Below are 15,969 nucleotides of genomic sequence, written 5' to 3'. Positions count from 1 at the left end.
TTTGAACGATAATCTCAACAGCAACTTGACCAAAATCGTAGCCGGTTCTTCGGCTCATTTGGTGAAGAGCCGCATGTGGGTCGGCCAGGCCTGCTCTAAGAAGAAAAAATGAAACACGAAGTAAGAAATATCAAGATATTCAGAGTATAAAATGATGAGACGCGAGCAGAAAATTTGACAAAAGAAGGGATGTAGTTAAGGATTTATTTTGAGTATATCGAGTAAACATAGCAGCGAGGCTCACTGGCCACTGCATGACAAGGTGATGGCTTAAGAAATAAACCCAGGCGTGGCTGGCTTCCTGTACAGGGCATCGACAGAACAACGCAGAAGAAACAGATCATGCTTTTCAGACGGGACACAGTGGCACATGGCGACCGACGGATGCAAGAGAACACAGAAAGAACGTAAGCAGATCACTCGCCAGAGTTCAGTCAATATGACTTCATAATCATTCCCCAAAAATAATTTATAAAATTGAATAAAGTGGGATCACACGTTCACGACATTGCACAGATTATCCGCGTCTCCTCCGCCTCTCCTCCTTTAACAATCACAGCCAGAGAGGTAGCTACTGTATTCAATACAAAACAGCGTCACAACAGCGAGTCAACCATTGTTTTTGTTTGATTATTGATGACTAAAAAAATATATTTCAGAATGCTGCATGCTGACAGGGCCTAGGGTGGAAAACTACAAACACTTCTACACATCAAATTCACATAGAATCTGGATTATCCAAAACAACGTACCCTGGTTCGACTTGACATAGAACAGTTTTTTTGGGGACAATCTGAGGTATTTTTTACTGCAGAGCGGACTCAGAAACTATGTTCACATTACCATGTCTCTGTTTCAGTCAATTACAAGACTGTAGAAGAGTGAATACAGATTCATTCCTACTGATCTAGTTGGGTTTTTTTGCTGTGAAGGAAGAGAAAAATACGCTGTGTTTGCGGTGTTAATGAATCATGCAGCAAGCACCGGTGCAGTCGCGGCGGCAGACGCTTTCGCCGGCGCAGACTCGAATGAGGAAATATAACGCACCTGTAAGGTGAACGTAGCTTATCAACAAGTAACTGAAATGTCTACGCATCAAAACTGCACCTCATCTTAAAGACGCAGTCTCCAAACCTGAACCAGAGGCTGAATTAAATTATACTGCTTCGTAATAGGCTGAAATTCACATGATGTTCCTGAATCCCATTCAGCTGAGCTGCGAGGCACCAGAGCCATCGGACTGTCGCCAGCAATTACATTGCTCCGAAAAGGCAGACGTCCACTCCTTCACTGCGGACACCATCCGTCGCCATCGCTCAGAAACATTCAATAGTCCAAGTCACGAACAGAATACTTGTATAAAAAGTAAATTAACAAAACGATCCCATGTCTTCTGAAGGCAAGATGGATATAGTATATTAACATGCAATGTTAAAAAAAAAGGTTATACATTTGTATATGGATGTACAAAAATATTGTTATATTGAATAAACTTTGCTGCACCGCCTCAGAGTATGTGAGTTGAGAAAGAAAAGGCAAAGCGTCGAACATTCTCCAGGAAAAAGCAGCTATAAATACGAGTCTGTTAAGTATGTGTCAGCTCACTTCCTCCTTGTATCGAGTCGCCCGAGTCATCAGTCACCGCTGCTGTCGCCGACTGACTCTTCTTCTCATTGACCTCTTCCTGCTTCTCTTCTTCCTTGACTTTGTGTACGATAAAAAGGTGTCGGCTGAGGGAGAGTGGGGAGGTGAAACACAGGCCGCAGTGAAGGCACTGAGGAGTGTTCTGGTCCGTCTTGTGTTGAGGTATATGCTGCTGGAACTGCGTGCCGTCGTCCGTGGTGTAGCCGCACTTTGAACAGCGGTACTGTGATTTCAGGCGCTTTGCTGTCGGCGCCTCCAGGGAACCTTCATGGTCTTTACTGGACCCTCCTCCAGCCGAGGGTACATCCATTCCCTAGGAAAACAAGTAACACAAGTTACATCACGGACTAGTCGGCATCTCACAAGTCAACCGTTTCCACCGGCTCAAATACAGTTGCACAGAGTGACCAGTAGGTGGTAGTGCAGTCAATGTTATTTACACGAACGGTTTATGGTCAGTTTAAAATAGTTTAATAGATACATTAGAGTACAGTAGAGAATTCGCTGACCTTTCCTCGACTTCGTTTCAACTCCTGGACCGATGTTTTGGGCATTTGGGCCAGGTCCGGATTTTTGATTCCGTGCATCAGGCTGATGTGGTTCTTCAGCGTCACGCTGGTGGTGAATGTCTTCTTCACATCTGTGCAATACCTAAAAGACCAAACGTGTCTTTTGAATTGGACTGAAGCTTGGAGCACAAGGCGGCGAACATCTCACCAGCATGAGTAGATTTTCTTCTTCCCGCTGTGATCAACTCGGATGTGTCTCTTCAAACTGGTGCTGGAGTTGAATGACTGCTCACACACACGACACGGATACCGCTTCATAGACTGCAGAGCAGGAGGTATGAGGTAATTAAAAAAGGTGCGGTGAAAGAATCATTGTGCCCTCGATGTTCAACCTACCTTCCCGTGGCTTTTCTTTACGTGGGAAATGTACTGTTCTCGCTCAGGGAACCTCTGGAGACACTCGCCGCAGGTCCATCCGGTTGGCTTCACACTCGTCCTGCTCTCAGACTCCGCCCTCTTTTTCGGTCTCTCTGTGGCTTCACCATGTGTGGAACGCTTCTGGCGGATGACTGGATGAGGTTCACTCACGTCAGTTTGAAGACGATCTTCCTCCATTTCAGGTCTTGCATCTCCCCCATGAACGCTCTGCAAAAAAAAAAACAAAAAAAAACATTCAATATAACCGTCAGAGAAACAAGAGCAACATTTACAGACATAAAATCTGACCTTGAAATGCTGCACCAGCAGATGCTTCTGTGAGAAGACTGAGTTGCACTCCGGACACTTGAAAACACATGTGACGCGCTTGTTGGCGTCGTGATGAAAATGCTGTACGAGCAAGGCTTTTTTCTTAAAGATTTTCTCGCAGGAACACTTGAAAATGAGTCTGCAAATGACACCAAGCCGCGTTGAGAACAACACACAGACCTCGGTGGGAAACCAGCTACCGACACTCACTTTGGGGATATTTTGCTGGCGTTGTGTTTTCTTTTAAGATGAACTTCACAGCCATCTGAAGTTTTGAACGCGACAGGACAGACAGAGCACTTGTAGAACACCTCGCAATGCTTCTCCTCGATGTGCGACTTCTGTCCGGTGAGGGTTTTGAAGACGACATCGCAGTGAAGACACCTGGACAGGAAGAATTAATTAAAAACACAGTAATCCATGACAACCAGTCGCAGTGTTGGAGATTTGGGGGGGCAGAGTCACAGACCCAGACCAATGAGGAGAAGAATCAGGGGCCAAATTGAATACCTACCGTAAACCTATTAGTCACACACTTATCTCCTACTGTAAGAGAAACAATCATCATTTTTTCAAAATAAATCAAGAACTGAAATGCTTAGTTCAGCATTCAGTTTGGTTCTCAAAGTCTTGGTCTGGACTTGGTCTCTGCATGGTCTGGTCTCGGTCTCAGGTTGGGTTGCCTCCGACTTTGCGGTTACTTACTTGTACCAGGCTTTGCGAGTGTAATGCAGACAGTTCTCCTTGATGTGTTTCTGGATGTCTCCAGAACGACTTAACCCTCCGCACTCTGGACAGATGAACGGGGACTTGTGTGCGTGAATACGCTGGTGAGCTCGGAAGCTGCACTTGTTGGGTAGCAACATCATGCAAACTTTGCATATCTGCCAATAAAGAACAGAGTCACACTTGAGAAAACACCATCTCGTAATGTTTTTTTTAAGTTTTAAATGCCATTTAAAGTCCATAAAATCACTAACTTCCATAAGGCTGTTATATGATCAAAAATAGCTTTGAGATATAATATTAATAAGTAAAAAAACAAACTTACTAATCCCTTATTGTCCTTTGTCTGGTTCTGGTAATGGCCAGCAAGAGCTTTGTGGTCGGGTAACTGTTTATTACACTCAAGGCATCGGAATCGTTGGCGAATCACATTGTCCGGATAGAGGGGCATGACGGGCTGGTTGGTCACAGAGCCTGCAGTTGAGGTGTAGGAAGCCACTTTCAGTGGATCTGCACTCAACGGAACAAACATCTGCTCCTGAGCGATAGGCTTCATGTGGAGCTGAGTGCACTGCATCACCGCGCCGCTGAGCTTGTGCTCCCGCGCGTGCGCCAGCAGCGCGCATTTGTTGAAGAACACCATTGTCTTAGCGCAGTGCATGCATCCTACTTCGATGTGGACACTCCTCCTGCTGTAGTGGTACGAGAGACTCCTCTCCACGCTGAACGAGTCTCCACATTCAAGGCAGCAATATCCACGTTTGGGGAGGCTGATGTTGAACTCCTGCGGGGGGTTTAGGTTCGGAACATACGTAGGCACAGGGTTGGTATTGTTCAATAGTCTGTTTAACGTCCCCGTGGCGGTGTTGGGCACGGACGACGGTGGAAGTGAGTTGGCCGTTTTCACTTGATGCACCAAAGGAACTGTACTGTAGACGGTCGGGGAGAGAGCGTGCTGGCTCTGCTGCTGAGAGCTGGACCGCGCAGACACAGAAGCAGCAACACTGTGTGGGACCAGATTCAAACTAGCGAGGTGCACCGCTTTGGGAAGGAAGTTGGAGTTAGCTGCCAACATTCTCTTTGGTTTCTGATTCACGCCAGATTTTTTACCGTGCTTGTGAGTCTTTCGGAAGCTGGACGATTCAGTCAAAGTTGCCTTTTGAATGAGTTCCTCCGCTCTATTGAGCATCACTTTTGGGGAGCCGATTCTCACAGAGCTTTCTTTAGTCTGAAATTCAGCTGGACTCTCGAGAGCCGCGCTCTGTGACGGATGTGGCGACACATTGCAGAAAGAATCATCGCTTTTCAGACTCTGCGATGGAGACGACTCGTAGGTAGAATGAAGTTCATCCGTCTCCGACTCTGGCAGCACACTGGTGACAGTTCGCTTGATCTGCCCGCTTGTGGTCTTGATTGTCTTGATTCTCACCCTTGGAATGGCAGCAGGGGAACCAGATATCACAGCGGGGGACACTTTCCCACTACTGTCACTGCAGATGCTCATTGGACTATCCGGTGGTTTCATCAGTCGCTTTACGGCTTCCAGTGGACTCCTGGGGCTGTGTGGCGATATGGGCACCTTTGAGCCATGTTTTAGAGAGTCACTATGAACTGCTGAAGGATCTCTAGGAAAAGCTGGTTCGCTAAGATCTTTCTTGGCATTTAGAGCAACCAGAGCTTCAAGACAAGAGGACAATTTAGGTGCCTGAGATTTTACACATGGGGATATGTCCAAAACGTCCATGGTAGTTTCAAAACTGCTGTTGTTTTCAGTAGAATTCCGGTTGCTGTTTGTATGAGGAAATGAATTCTGTACATCAGGGCGTTTCTCTGAGCCACTGACATTGTTAGATACTGCATCACGGTTTTCCGATATGATTTGATTAGAATTTTTAAAAGCAGTAGTTCTCCCTCTAGCTTCATCGTACATGCAGAGGCCAGGTATACTAGGACGGTGGTCAACTGAGGTGTTAACTAAAACTGGAAGTTCTGAAAAACAGTCTTTCTTTCGGGGCAAATGGTTTTTATTAGACTCATGTCCTTCAGACTCTGGACTTGAGACTGGACTTAGGTAAGAGGGAGACTGGGAACAAACTGGAGTTACATCAGGTCTCTGCTGAGCAGCGACTTTATCAAGTAACTCAGTTGAACTGGCCCCATTGAGAGCTGATATAAATGACTTGGTGAACCCTGGATCGACTGTCAGATCGGCATTAGCTGTTGAACTTTGCACACTGAATCCATTTTGAAGTGCCGAACCCCCATGGAGACCTTCAGCAAAGCCTTCCAAAGACTCCTGGCGACTAGTGTTTTTCACTATCACACTGACAGCAGGAAGATCTGCTGAAACTTCAGCCTGGGTGGCCAACAGTCCATCTTCAACACACAAGCCGCTGTGCTTTAGGTGACTCTCAGTCTCTTCATGAACATCTCGAATTGACTCCTTGGCATCCAACCCTGTTGCATCTGGGATGTCAAACGCTGCTAGCAAATCATCAAAGTCAGGGGTTTTCATGTCACCCATGGCTGGACAGTCTCATAAACCTGCAGGAACACACACATTCCGCTCATTCCTGGCAGTGACAACCGAGTCACAACGAAAACATTTTGAGGTTTTGAGGAACTCATCAGCGCTGTAGAAGCTAACGATAGCATCAGCTAAAACGTAAACAACCTTCTTCTTTTTTACAGTTTCGTCCATGCAATTGACGACTATTTTCAACAAATAATCATGAACGCCAGATGCTACATGCTGCAGTGACCATTTATAAGAACCTTAATTCGCACATTTGCTATGAACAAGATGTTATGACGTTAGCTTAGCTTGAGCAGATAGCAACTTTAGCCGAGGGCCCTGTTTAGGTTCAATTTATGCAAACAGCCAATGAATACACAAAACACTCGGAAAGTTTCAAATCGATGTTGCAGAAATATGCTCACCATGGGGTCCGCTTGTGCTCTAGAGCACTTAATATCTACCTACTAAGCTGGAGGGTTGTATCATAGCTATGCTAGGCTGCTAGCGTCAACTACGTTACACATGATTGAATCCCAGAGCGTTGTCTTACAGGTGGAGGGTGGCGCGACAATCATTGCCGCTGATTTTTATTTTTTTCCATGATTTAAATTTAGTATCTTTTATCTATCTACGTCCAATTAAATGTATCACATTTCAAGATTGTAGTTATAGCGAGAATATTATACACCGCGTGACCGCAACAAAGTGAGCTTGTGGCCAACGGTCATAAATGACCATATAGTAATATTTAGAAATATTTGCAACGTTGTGCCGCAAAATCTATGGTTCTTTAGACCGTTTAATGAAGGCAGCCGGTGAGGGCATTCCGAAGCTCACTGATTTGCATGTCCTGTAAGTCAAAAATAAGGTAATAACGCTCCATTGAATTCCCGCTAAACAAGTTGACCTATGTATTCTGGGAAAAGAAAAACACTAACTGAATTTTAAATTCAAACGATGTCAATATCGAGAAATTCAGGAAACGATTCAACTATAATATTAAAAAAAAAAGAGAGACGATTGTGCCATTTAATTGTAAATGAATTCCCAATATTAATAATATTGCGATTATTATAATAAAATATTGTGATTTCTTTTCAGAATTTTATTTTACAGGGGCCAGACTGGTGAGCAAGAGGAGTCTGTCACACATGGACAGAGAAAACATATCGTCCTCTAAAGCAAAAGTGAAAGAAGATCAACATCATCATTGTTTTTAAACTGCTTCATTTTATAATGCGACAAAACCTCTGATGAAGCCATCAATCTCTACACCGCCATCCGGGCCGAAACATGAATCACATCTGAATATGGCAGGTGAATTTTTGCTTCTAGTAAATATTTTGAATACCGAACAGACTGTTTTTTTTATTGTTGCAGTATGAGAAATATATATTTTTTACACAACTGGCTTATAAATACAAGTAAAGCACATTCATAAAAACTAAACTGATATAAAACTACGTAGATACAACAGAATACAACATAAATAGCCTGAAAAAGAGAATTTTTTTAATTGTTGCAGTGTGAGAAAAGGTGTTCAAAACCAGCCTATGCTTCTAATCTATGGAAACCTGAGATAAGTCGGTGGCCATGTTTTCACCTCCTGCACTGGCCGAAACTTTGTTATTAATACCGTCATTCTTTGCATCATGCTCATGGCTGCCTATACATGCCGTGCATAACCTGTCTGTTAATTAGTGATAAGCCCTTTTATTGAGGGCAGAGTATATTCTCCCAAGGTGTATTCCTCAGCGCAGCATTTGGGAGTCGGACTGTGGAGGACACACACAATGAGTAAGCTATTAGCTCAGCCTTTTCCCCCGAACTGTCTTGTTTGGTTGAGGCCTGATATGTGCAGCTGTGAGGACCGTTTCTTCCTTAAAAGACACTTCTGTTCCATGGTCTGCTCTTCTGGTTTTCAGAGGAACGCCACAGTGCCAACCTCAAAAGTGTCAGTGGTGTGGACAACAATGCTTTTGAAATGGAGGTAGGTACATTTGAAGTTTATTTGTTCTGAGAAAAACATATAACTGTTTGCTGCAGGAGGAGAGCGTCTATGAAAATGACATCAAGAGTCAGTATGAAAAGATTAAAAGGAGGAAGGGTGTTGGATCATACCTGAGGTAAATTCATTTCTAAGTCTAAATGCTGCCGCAAAGTAATAAAAATATGAATGCCATAAATCCAGGAATTGATTTTATTTCTGTAGTAAAGTTGCCAAGCCGTTCAATGCCACGGAGAACTACATGAAAACTCACTCACAGACCTTCAAATACGTCGTTCTGGGAATTCTAGGAGCAGGTAAGGATCGATAATGTCATGAAGGAAGCTCAAGGAGCTCAAGCACCTGCTCTGCTCCTGCAGGTTACGTGGCGTACTTCATCGCCGCCTGTGTTTTGGATTTCCAAAGAGCTACCGCTCTGGTGGTCCTGACTTGTTTGGCAATTGCCGCAAAGTCATACGAGTTGTTGGTGACATACAAAGGAGAAAGCATCAGTCGGTGTTTCCAACCTGCGGTCAGATGCTTCCAGTCAAACCTCAGATGGATCAAATGGTGGGTAGGTGCTTCATTCTGAAGTGATGTTGTGGCTGAGGAGATGTTGCTCTGCTGTACAGGGTTTTTATTGCGGCAGCCCTGGTGCTCCTGGTCGTGTGGCTCGCCGTAGACACCAGCAAACGTCCCGAGCAGCTTATCTCATTCGGTGGCGTTTGCATGTTTATTGTGCTTCTCTTCTTGTTTTCCGCTCACAGGACACAGGTGAGCCTGGCACACGCTTATGAAATTTCTTCCTCTGTTATCTCTAGACTTTGGATATTTTTATCCCACTGTCATCTTAGGGCTTAAGCAGCAGCGCTTCCTCGTAATAACACGAGACTTTATGGGGCCTCCACCCCAGATATGTAATCGTGTGGACATCTTTCCCAACATAGGTGGCATGGCGGCCGGTGTTTTGGGGACTTGGCATACAGTTCTGTCTCGGTCTGTTCATTATAAGAACACAACCGGGACTTGTGGCATTCCAATGGCTTGGAAAACAAGTGCAGGTATTTCCCTACAGGCAAAAACAAGTCCAAATGTTCAATGTTTACATGTTTTGAATAAGGTGGCTGATCAATTCCGCCTGTATATTATACATTATATTATAAAGTGATTGAGACACTATGTAACCTGCTCGAAAAGCAAGCAAAGAAGAATATTATTCAGAGGAAAAATGAGGCATTTGTAGGATGCAAACATATATTGAAACATGTGTTTCATATAAACAAATACTGAAATGTTGTATATATATATATATATATATATATATATATATATATATATATATATATATATATATATATTTATTACACAACTGGCTTATAAATACAAGTAAAGTACATTCATAAAAACTAAATTGATATAAAACTACATAGATATAACAGAATACAACATAAATAGTCTGAAAACAAATGGAACATTTGAAGAAAACTGACTTGGGAGAGAAATTAACTTCTCGTCTCATATTAACAACATAGATGAGTGAATTTGCGTGGTAAAAAAATAAATAATATTAGTGTGGCCATACACTTTGGTCTGTCTAAGCAGATTTCATTTACAAGCCAATAATTTGATATTTACCGAGACTGATTTCTGAGTAAGGTGCTCGCACAAATAATGGAATGTTTAACAGGCTTGGGAAGCTGGAGATGCAAATAACAGGCTCTTTCATGACCATCTTGATAAGAGAATAGAGTCGTGAAATGGGTAGTTACTAGTCAAACTAGTATGGGTACTTCACTCCCGCAGCTCCCTCTGCTTCTACTGCCTTTATGGCGACCACAAAAAAAGATGTAAAGATGGGTCAATGATCATTATGAGTTTGTCAGTGGAGGGATTTGGTGGGTCGGTAGAGTTGGAAAATGCCTTGTTTGTGATACTCATTAACTGAAGGAGTTAATACACAAACTTTGGCAAGATAGAAGGGTGAGCAGGACATCGACCTCTTGGTATCGATGAGCATCACAGAGTGGAGTGCCTCGAGGCTCATGACTCAAATGGGACTGAAGTTACTCCATATATTTGTGATATCTCTGAATACAGACAGAGAGGAAGAAAAATTTAGGGCGTCTTGAACCAGGAGACAAACACATGAACGGAGGCAATGGACTAGAAACAGCAGAACATGGGGATCAGTAACATGCACAGGATGAAAAACACTTAAATTCACCCTATTTTGTTATAAAGAAGCCAATACAACTCTGGATATGATCACAGCACTCATTGACTCTGAATGAGACTTGTGTTCATTCTAGACTCTCCTGTGACTTTTCCTACAATCTGCTGTTCAAGCTGTGGCCAACTGACTTTATCTTTAGAGCTGCAATATGCTGTTCCCTTCGAGTCAGGGGTCAACTTAAGGTTGAATCAGCAAAATAACTCCTGTCCTACACACACATGCACACACATGTGCACCTGACTTAATACTCCCCAACCTCTGCCTTTCCTCTTTTCATTTATGACAATAAATCTTGTGACTCATTGTCATAAATTTTAAGTTGGGTGGTAAATCAATAAAATGAGTTCCAGTGAATGACGTGTGTGTTTTTGTCCTCTCTCTGGTAGACTTTCCTCGACTACACCAAAGAGGGTTCTTCGTTTGTTTTCGGGGATCTGATCGCCAACATTTTTGCCTTCCAAGTGAGTCCGTTCGTGGATAGCGGCCTATCTCACCCCGACCTGTGTGGAAATGAAACTTTTCCCCTCTTCAGGCATTGCCCATTGTGATCTTCTTCAGCAGCGTGATGTCCGTTTTGTACTTTTTGGGGATCATGCAGTGGCTCATTCTAAAGGTAGTTTTTACCCTGCGGGGTGTCGGTCATGAGTCAGAGAGCTGCGTTCAAACACATGCTCTTGTCCTCCCAGATCTCATGGGTTATGCAGATAACTATGGGAACTTCACCCACGGAGACCTTGAGCGTGGCAGGCAACATATTTATTGGGCAGGTAACTGCGACAACCATGATAAATGTCACTGAGCAACTGAAGGACATATCTGTTAAAACATACCGTGACTGTTTTTTTTTTTGCTAGACAGAGGCTCCTCTACTGATCCGACCCTACCTGAAGGACATGACCAAATCAGAGATCCATGCGGTGATGGTGGGGGGGTTCGCCACTATAGCCGGAAGTGTCATGGGCGCATTTATTTCATTTGGGGTAAGAGTTGCTATCAAGCACTGAGAAACTATACAACCTGAAAGGGCTTTCTTGTTATGAGGTGTGTGTATGGTGCGGCCTGTCCTTATGTGACCGTCCACATACTGCCGACCTATCCAGGGTGTCCCCTGCCTAACAGTAACAGGCTCCACCCCATGATGGAACCTCTTAAAAAAAGGAGCGGCTTTCAATCAGGTTCTGATGTATTAAGCCGTTGTTGTTTGTGTTACATCCCCTTCCTTTTGTCTTATTTTTCTGTATTTTATTTATGCATTTTTATGTTCAACAAACATACAAAGAGCACCAGGCCCAAACCAAAACACCAACAAAATAATGAAATAAAACGAAACAAAATGAAACTAAGGATAAATAAATATAAAGCGACAGCAGCCAGATGGTGCTGCCAAAATGGTACATCCCCTTTCTATTAAACTGCCTTCAAACTGACTATCTGCTTCAGGCAGGTGTCTTTGTTGGAGCCCATGTGCAACTACATGTGGACCGTGAAGGACAATGAATCTAAATAGCTGGGTACAATCATCTCGTGGTGAGATAAATCGATGAATCATTTAATACGTTAGCCACAGCCTCCACATCTGCTCTCCCTGGAGCACATTGGCCTCCAGCTCGAGATAGCTAAGGAGGAAATAACTGGGCTCTGGGAGGATGTCGGCAAGCTCTGCAGAGAACTGCATGACAGGCTCAATGTTTTCAGCCCTTGTGGTTGTGTCCCATCAGTATCCAAACACACTTAACACGAACCCTAACCATGCAGTTTATGACTGATCCCAGTTCCCAAACTCACCCTCACAAACTGAGCTCATGTGGGTACGACATCACCCCTGCAGGAGAAGGAAAAAAAAAGGTAGTCTTTAAAACTTATTTGCCACCTTTTGGCGGCTCAGCAGGCTTTGGAATCCATGTTCCCAGTAGACATGAAGGCTTCAGGTTTATCGACAACATTTATTTACTCTGAGGCAGAAAGTCTCTTTTTCGACAGGATGGTCAAGTTGGACAGTCATACCCTCTCACTTCGTGGTCCTTTCTGTAACACGCGGGTGACTACCGTACCGATTTAAAGGGCGACCAGTAGTCATCCGCTCATACGTCCCATACTCTTCTCCTACAGACTAAACCCAGCACTGATTATATTAATATTTACCGCACATGTCTGCTGTCCTACACAGTGAACTGCAGACTCTTCACACAAGACTGGCTTCACTAACCCAGTGGTCTCTCTGTATTCCCACAGATCGATGCCTCCTCTCTGATATCAGCCTCGGTCATGGCCGCTCCCTGCGCAATGGCTTTCTCTAAACTCTCCTATCCGGAGACTGAGGAAAGTGTCTTCAAGTCAGATGAGAGTATAAAGATCGATACTGGGTGAAGTACATTTCACATTCTCCCTCTCATTCCATTGTCTTTGTCACTTACGGACTTGTTCAAAACTGTGTTCAGAGATGAGCAGAACATTCTGGAGGCCGCCAGCAGTGGAGCCTCAGCATCAATCGGTCTGGTCGCCAACATTGCGGCAAATCTCATTGCCTTCCTCGCCATCCTTGGTTTCATAAATCAGGCTCTAAGTTGGTTCGGAGGGATGGTGGGACACCCTGAAGTCACGTTTCAGGTATGTCTTGAAGATGGAAAAAGACACAGGTGTTTCATTTGGCAACCTTAACCTTTTATATTTCATCTTCTTGTCATTTTTTTTCCAGTCCAGAAGCCACAAAATATACTCACCAAGTCATTTATATTGTCGACAAGTGGCTGTCCATTTGAGAAACCTGAATTCTGTTCCCTGCTCCACAGTTGCTTTGCTCTTACGTCTTCATGCCGGTGGCCTTCATGATGGGAATCCCGTACGAGGAGAGCTTCACTGTTGCAGAACTCATAGGCATCAAGCTTTTTCTCAACGAGTTTGTCGCCTACGAGAAACTGTCCGAGCTAAAAGCTAACAGGCTAAGTGGACTGGACGAAGTCGTGGATGGTACTCGGCAGTGGATCTCTGTGAGTGTTACGCCCCCTTGAAAAGGCAAACTAACCATGACATTGACAAAGTTATTAAAACTAACACAATTATATCCCAATTTATTCACTTACTGCGATGTAAAACTAACACGTTATAAATGCATTCCATAAAAAGCAGCCTGTATTACCAAATGATATGACATTATATGAGGTAGCTTACGCTTTATGATCTAGGCTAAGCTATTGCTAGTTGTCTACAAACAAACTCAAGCGCGTCAAATACACCAGAGCGACACAAACACATTCTTCATTTCTTCATAGTTCAAACAAAATGAAGGATAAACTCCATCTTCTTCACATACAAACCTTGAAAAGGCGACATAATGGCGGCAGTATTGGCAGTAATAAATCAACCGCACATAGTTCAATGTCCCTGCGCCCCCTGCAGGTGAAAAGCTGAAACACAATTTGTTGCTACGGTGGTACCTCGGTTCTCGACCACAGTCCGTTCCAGACGGCCGTTCGAGAAGCGAATTGTTTGAAATGTGAATGGATTTTTCCCATTACAATGAATGGAAAAAGAAATAATGCGTTCCAAGGCTTAAAATAGACTTCTGTAGGAGTGAATGAAGAGTGTCTATGTCTATGTGTGTGGCCGCTGCATGTGGGAGGGGTTGGCGAGTGAGTGAGGTCTCTCCAGAAGGGAAGAGGTGCCCGGTGCGTGTCCAGCTCTGAATGTGCGCTTCTGTGCAGTTTGGCTGTGACAAAGTCATAAACCAAGTCACGCTCTGTCCCAGACTCGCCTCATCCCTGTCCCAGCTCCAGCCCACAACAGGACATCAAACCCTGGAGTGTGGAGAGCGAGCACCTCCCCTGTGACACTCTACCACGGTCCAGTGTGGAGACAGGAAAGGTTTTACACCTCAATATGAAGAAAAAACAGTCAGTAAATGTAGCTAACGGGACACGTCTGCATACAAAGGCTGCGTTATACACAATAACAAAGCGCGTCGTGGGTCAGCTGATCGGTCCGCGCACGTTATGTTTTTTCCGGCTTTTTTCGGGGGCGTTCCAGTTCTGGATTTCCATTCGAAATCAGAAGCAAAAAAATCTAGATTTTTTTTCGAATTCTGATTTGTTTGAATTCCGAGACGTTCGAAAACCGAGGCACCACTGTATTTACAACTTCTTGACTTACTCTCTATACTCATAAATGTATTTTAAACATCATTTGTCTCCTTTTTAACTATTAATAAGTTGCTTTAAGTTATCCTATTAAGTGAGTAGATTTGAGCAGAAGCCACATGGCTCTTCATCACCAGCCGACACTCATCTTCCTTCTCTTCTCCTACAGGTCCGCTCGGAAATCATCTCAACATATGCTCTGTGTGGATTTGCCAACTTCAGTTCCCTGGGGATTGTTATTGGAGGGCTTTGTGAGTATTATATCAAAGTCAGTGACAGATTTTTAGTCCATCTCAATTCTGCTTTTGGCAACTGAGCACTCTCTCTCTATCAAAGCTTCTATATGCCCAACAAAAAGAGGCGACATCTCGGCCCTGGTGGTGAGAGCCATGATCACAGGGACTTGTGTGTCTCTCATCAACGCCTGCGTTGCTGGTGAGCTCCAGTGAAGATACCAACTCCATAAAAACACGGCTAACAGCAATGTTTCTTGTTTAAAAGGGCTCCTTTTTGTGCCCCCGCTTGACTGCGTGGGTCTATTCAAAGTTTCACCATTTAATGCCACAATTGACCCCAACGTGAATATCTGCTGCGACGACCTATTTCAAAAGTTGGTATCCAAGTTCTTTTTTTTTAACATTTACTGGATGTTTGACAGGTAATCTCTGTTTCTGTTTCAGCACCGTAAACAACGGGAACCTCACATTCAGCGGATCATGGGCCACAGCTGCCAACGTCACTCACTATTTTGCGCGATGCTGTCAATGTTGTGGGATGACGGATCAGACTGTTTGCTATTAGAACCTTGCTTATTCATGGGGTATGAACACAAAAGCATGCTCAATTTATGACTGTAAAATAACTTTACAACTGTGCAATATTTTTTACATAGCGAGAAATCACCTTTAGTCTAGTCTGGAAATCATTCAAAACAAGTAAATAAATTTTTAGCTGAATTTTCCCTGATGGTTTGCATATACTAAAACACGTACATGTTTGCTCATGTTTTAAAAAATATAATTGTTTATGTCTAACCAAGCGGCAAGCTAGCACATGCGCTCCAGTTAGTGCTTTTTCTGCAATAGTGATACATTGTAAAAAGCGTCCACACACAATTCAGAAATTTCGGGGATGAAGAAAACGCTCTGAGCCAAGCTTATGACTTACTATTCTTTTGTTGTGTATAACGTCTGTTTTTTCATAACTCAAGTACCATTAAATAATACAGCTTCACCGCTGTCCTTGGTCCTGCACCAGGTGGCTTCATGCACTTGTGCCTCACCAACACTTCGCCCCTGTTTTTAATTTCTTTCTAATCTTGGTAAAACACTTGCAATCTGTGGCTCTTCTAAAAACATGTGCACGTAGAAACCAGGATCTTCCTCAGTCAGGCATTGAAAATAAAGTCGGTAGTTCAGCTCATAACTCATAACCACGCATTCAGAAGTGAGATACTAGGTCACAGCTAATGT

General features: G+C 43.6%; 2 protein-coding genes across 2 annotated transcripts; one reads left to right on the top strand and one right to left on the bottom strand.

The window, feature by feature from the left end:
• Window positions 1-169: 169 nt before the first annotated feature.
• On the bottom strand, window positions 170-6,681 carry znf592 (zinc finger protein 592). Its single transcript, XM_053886312.1, has 9 exons — window positions 6,567-6,681; window positions 3,952-6,170; window positions 3,606-3,784; window positions 3,111-3,284; window positions 2,880-3,039; window positions 2,550-2,798; window positions 2,362-2,474; window positions 2,154-2,295; window positions 170-1,957 (listed from the first exon to the last, which is right to left on the bottom strand). The coding sequence occupies exons 2-9, from the start codon at window positions 6,148-6,150 to the stop codon at window positions 1,586-1,588; spliced, it is 3,588 nt and encodes a 1,195-aa protein (XP_053742287.1). The 5' UTR covers window positions 6,151-6,170; window positions 6,567-6,681; the 3' UTR covers window positions 170-1,585.
• slc28a1 (solute carrier family 28 member 1) lies at window positions 6,182-15,906 on the top strand. The gene is made up of 19 exons (XM_053886313.1): window positions 6,182-6,291; window positions 7,246-7,461; window positions 8,070-8,134; window positions 8,191-8,270; window positions 8,357-8,448; window positions 8,512-8,701; window positions 8,764-8,905; window positions 9,079-9,192; window positions 10,751-10,825; window positions 10,897-10,977; window positions 11,051-11,131; window positions 11,219-11,344; window positions 12,597-12,727; window positions 12,803-12,971; window positions 13,154-13,351; window positions 14,667-14,748; window positions 14,834-14,932; window positions 14,999-15,107; window positions 15,178-15,906. The coding sequence occupies exons 2-19, from the start codon at window positions 7,398-7,400 to the stop codon at window positions 15,296-15,298; spliced, it is 2,019 nt and encodes a 672-aa protein (XP_053742288.1). The 5' UTR covers window positions 6,182-6,291; window positions 7,246-7,397; the 3' UTR covers window positions 15,299-15,906.
• Window positions 15,907-15,969: the final 63 nt, after the last annotated feature.

Source organism: Synchiropus splendidus, chromosome 14 (assembly GCF_027744825.2).
Source record: "Synchiropus splendidus isolate RoL2022-P1 chromosome 14, RoL_Sspl_1.0, whole genome shotgun sequence".
Taxonomy (NCBI): domain Eukaryota; kingdom Metazoa; phylum Chordata; class Actinopteri; order Syngnathiformes; family Callionymidae; genus Synchiropus; species Synchiropus splendidus.
Note: the sequence above shows the minus strand (reverse complement) of the source record. Positions and strands in the feature narration are given on the sequence as shown.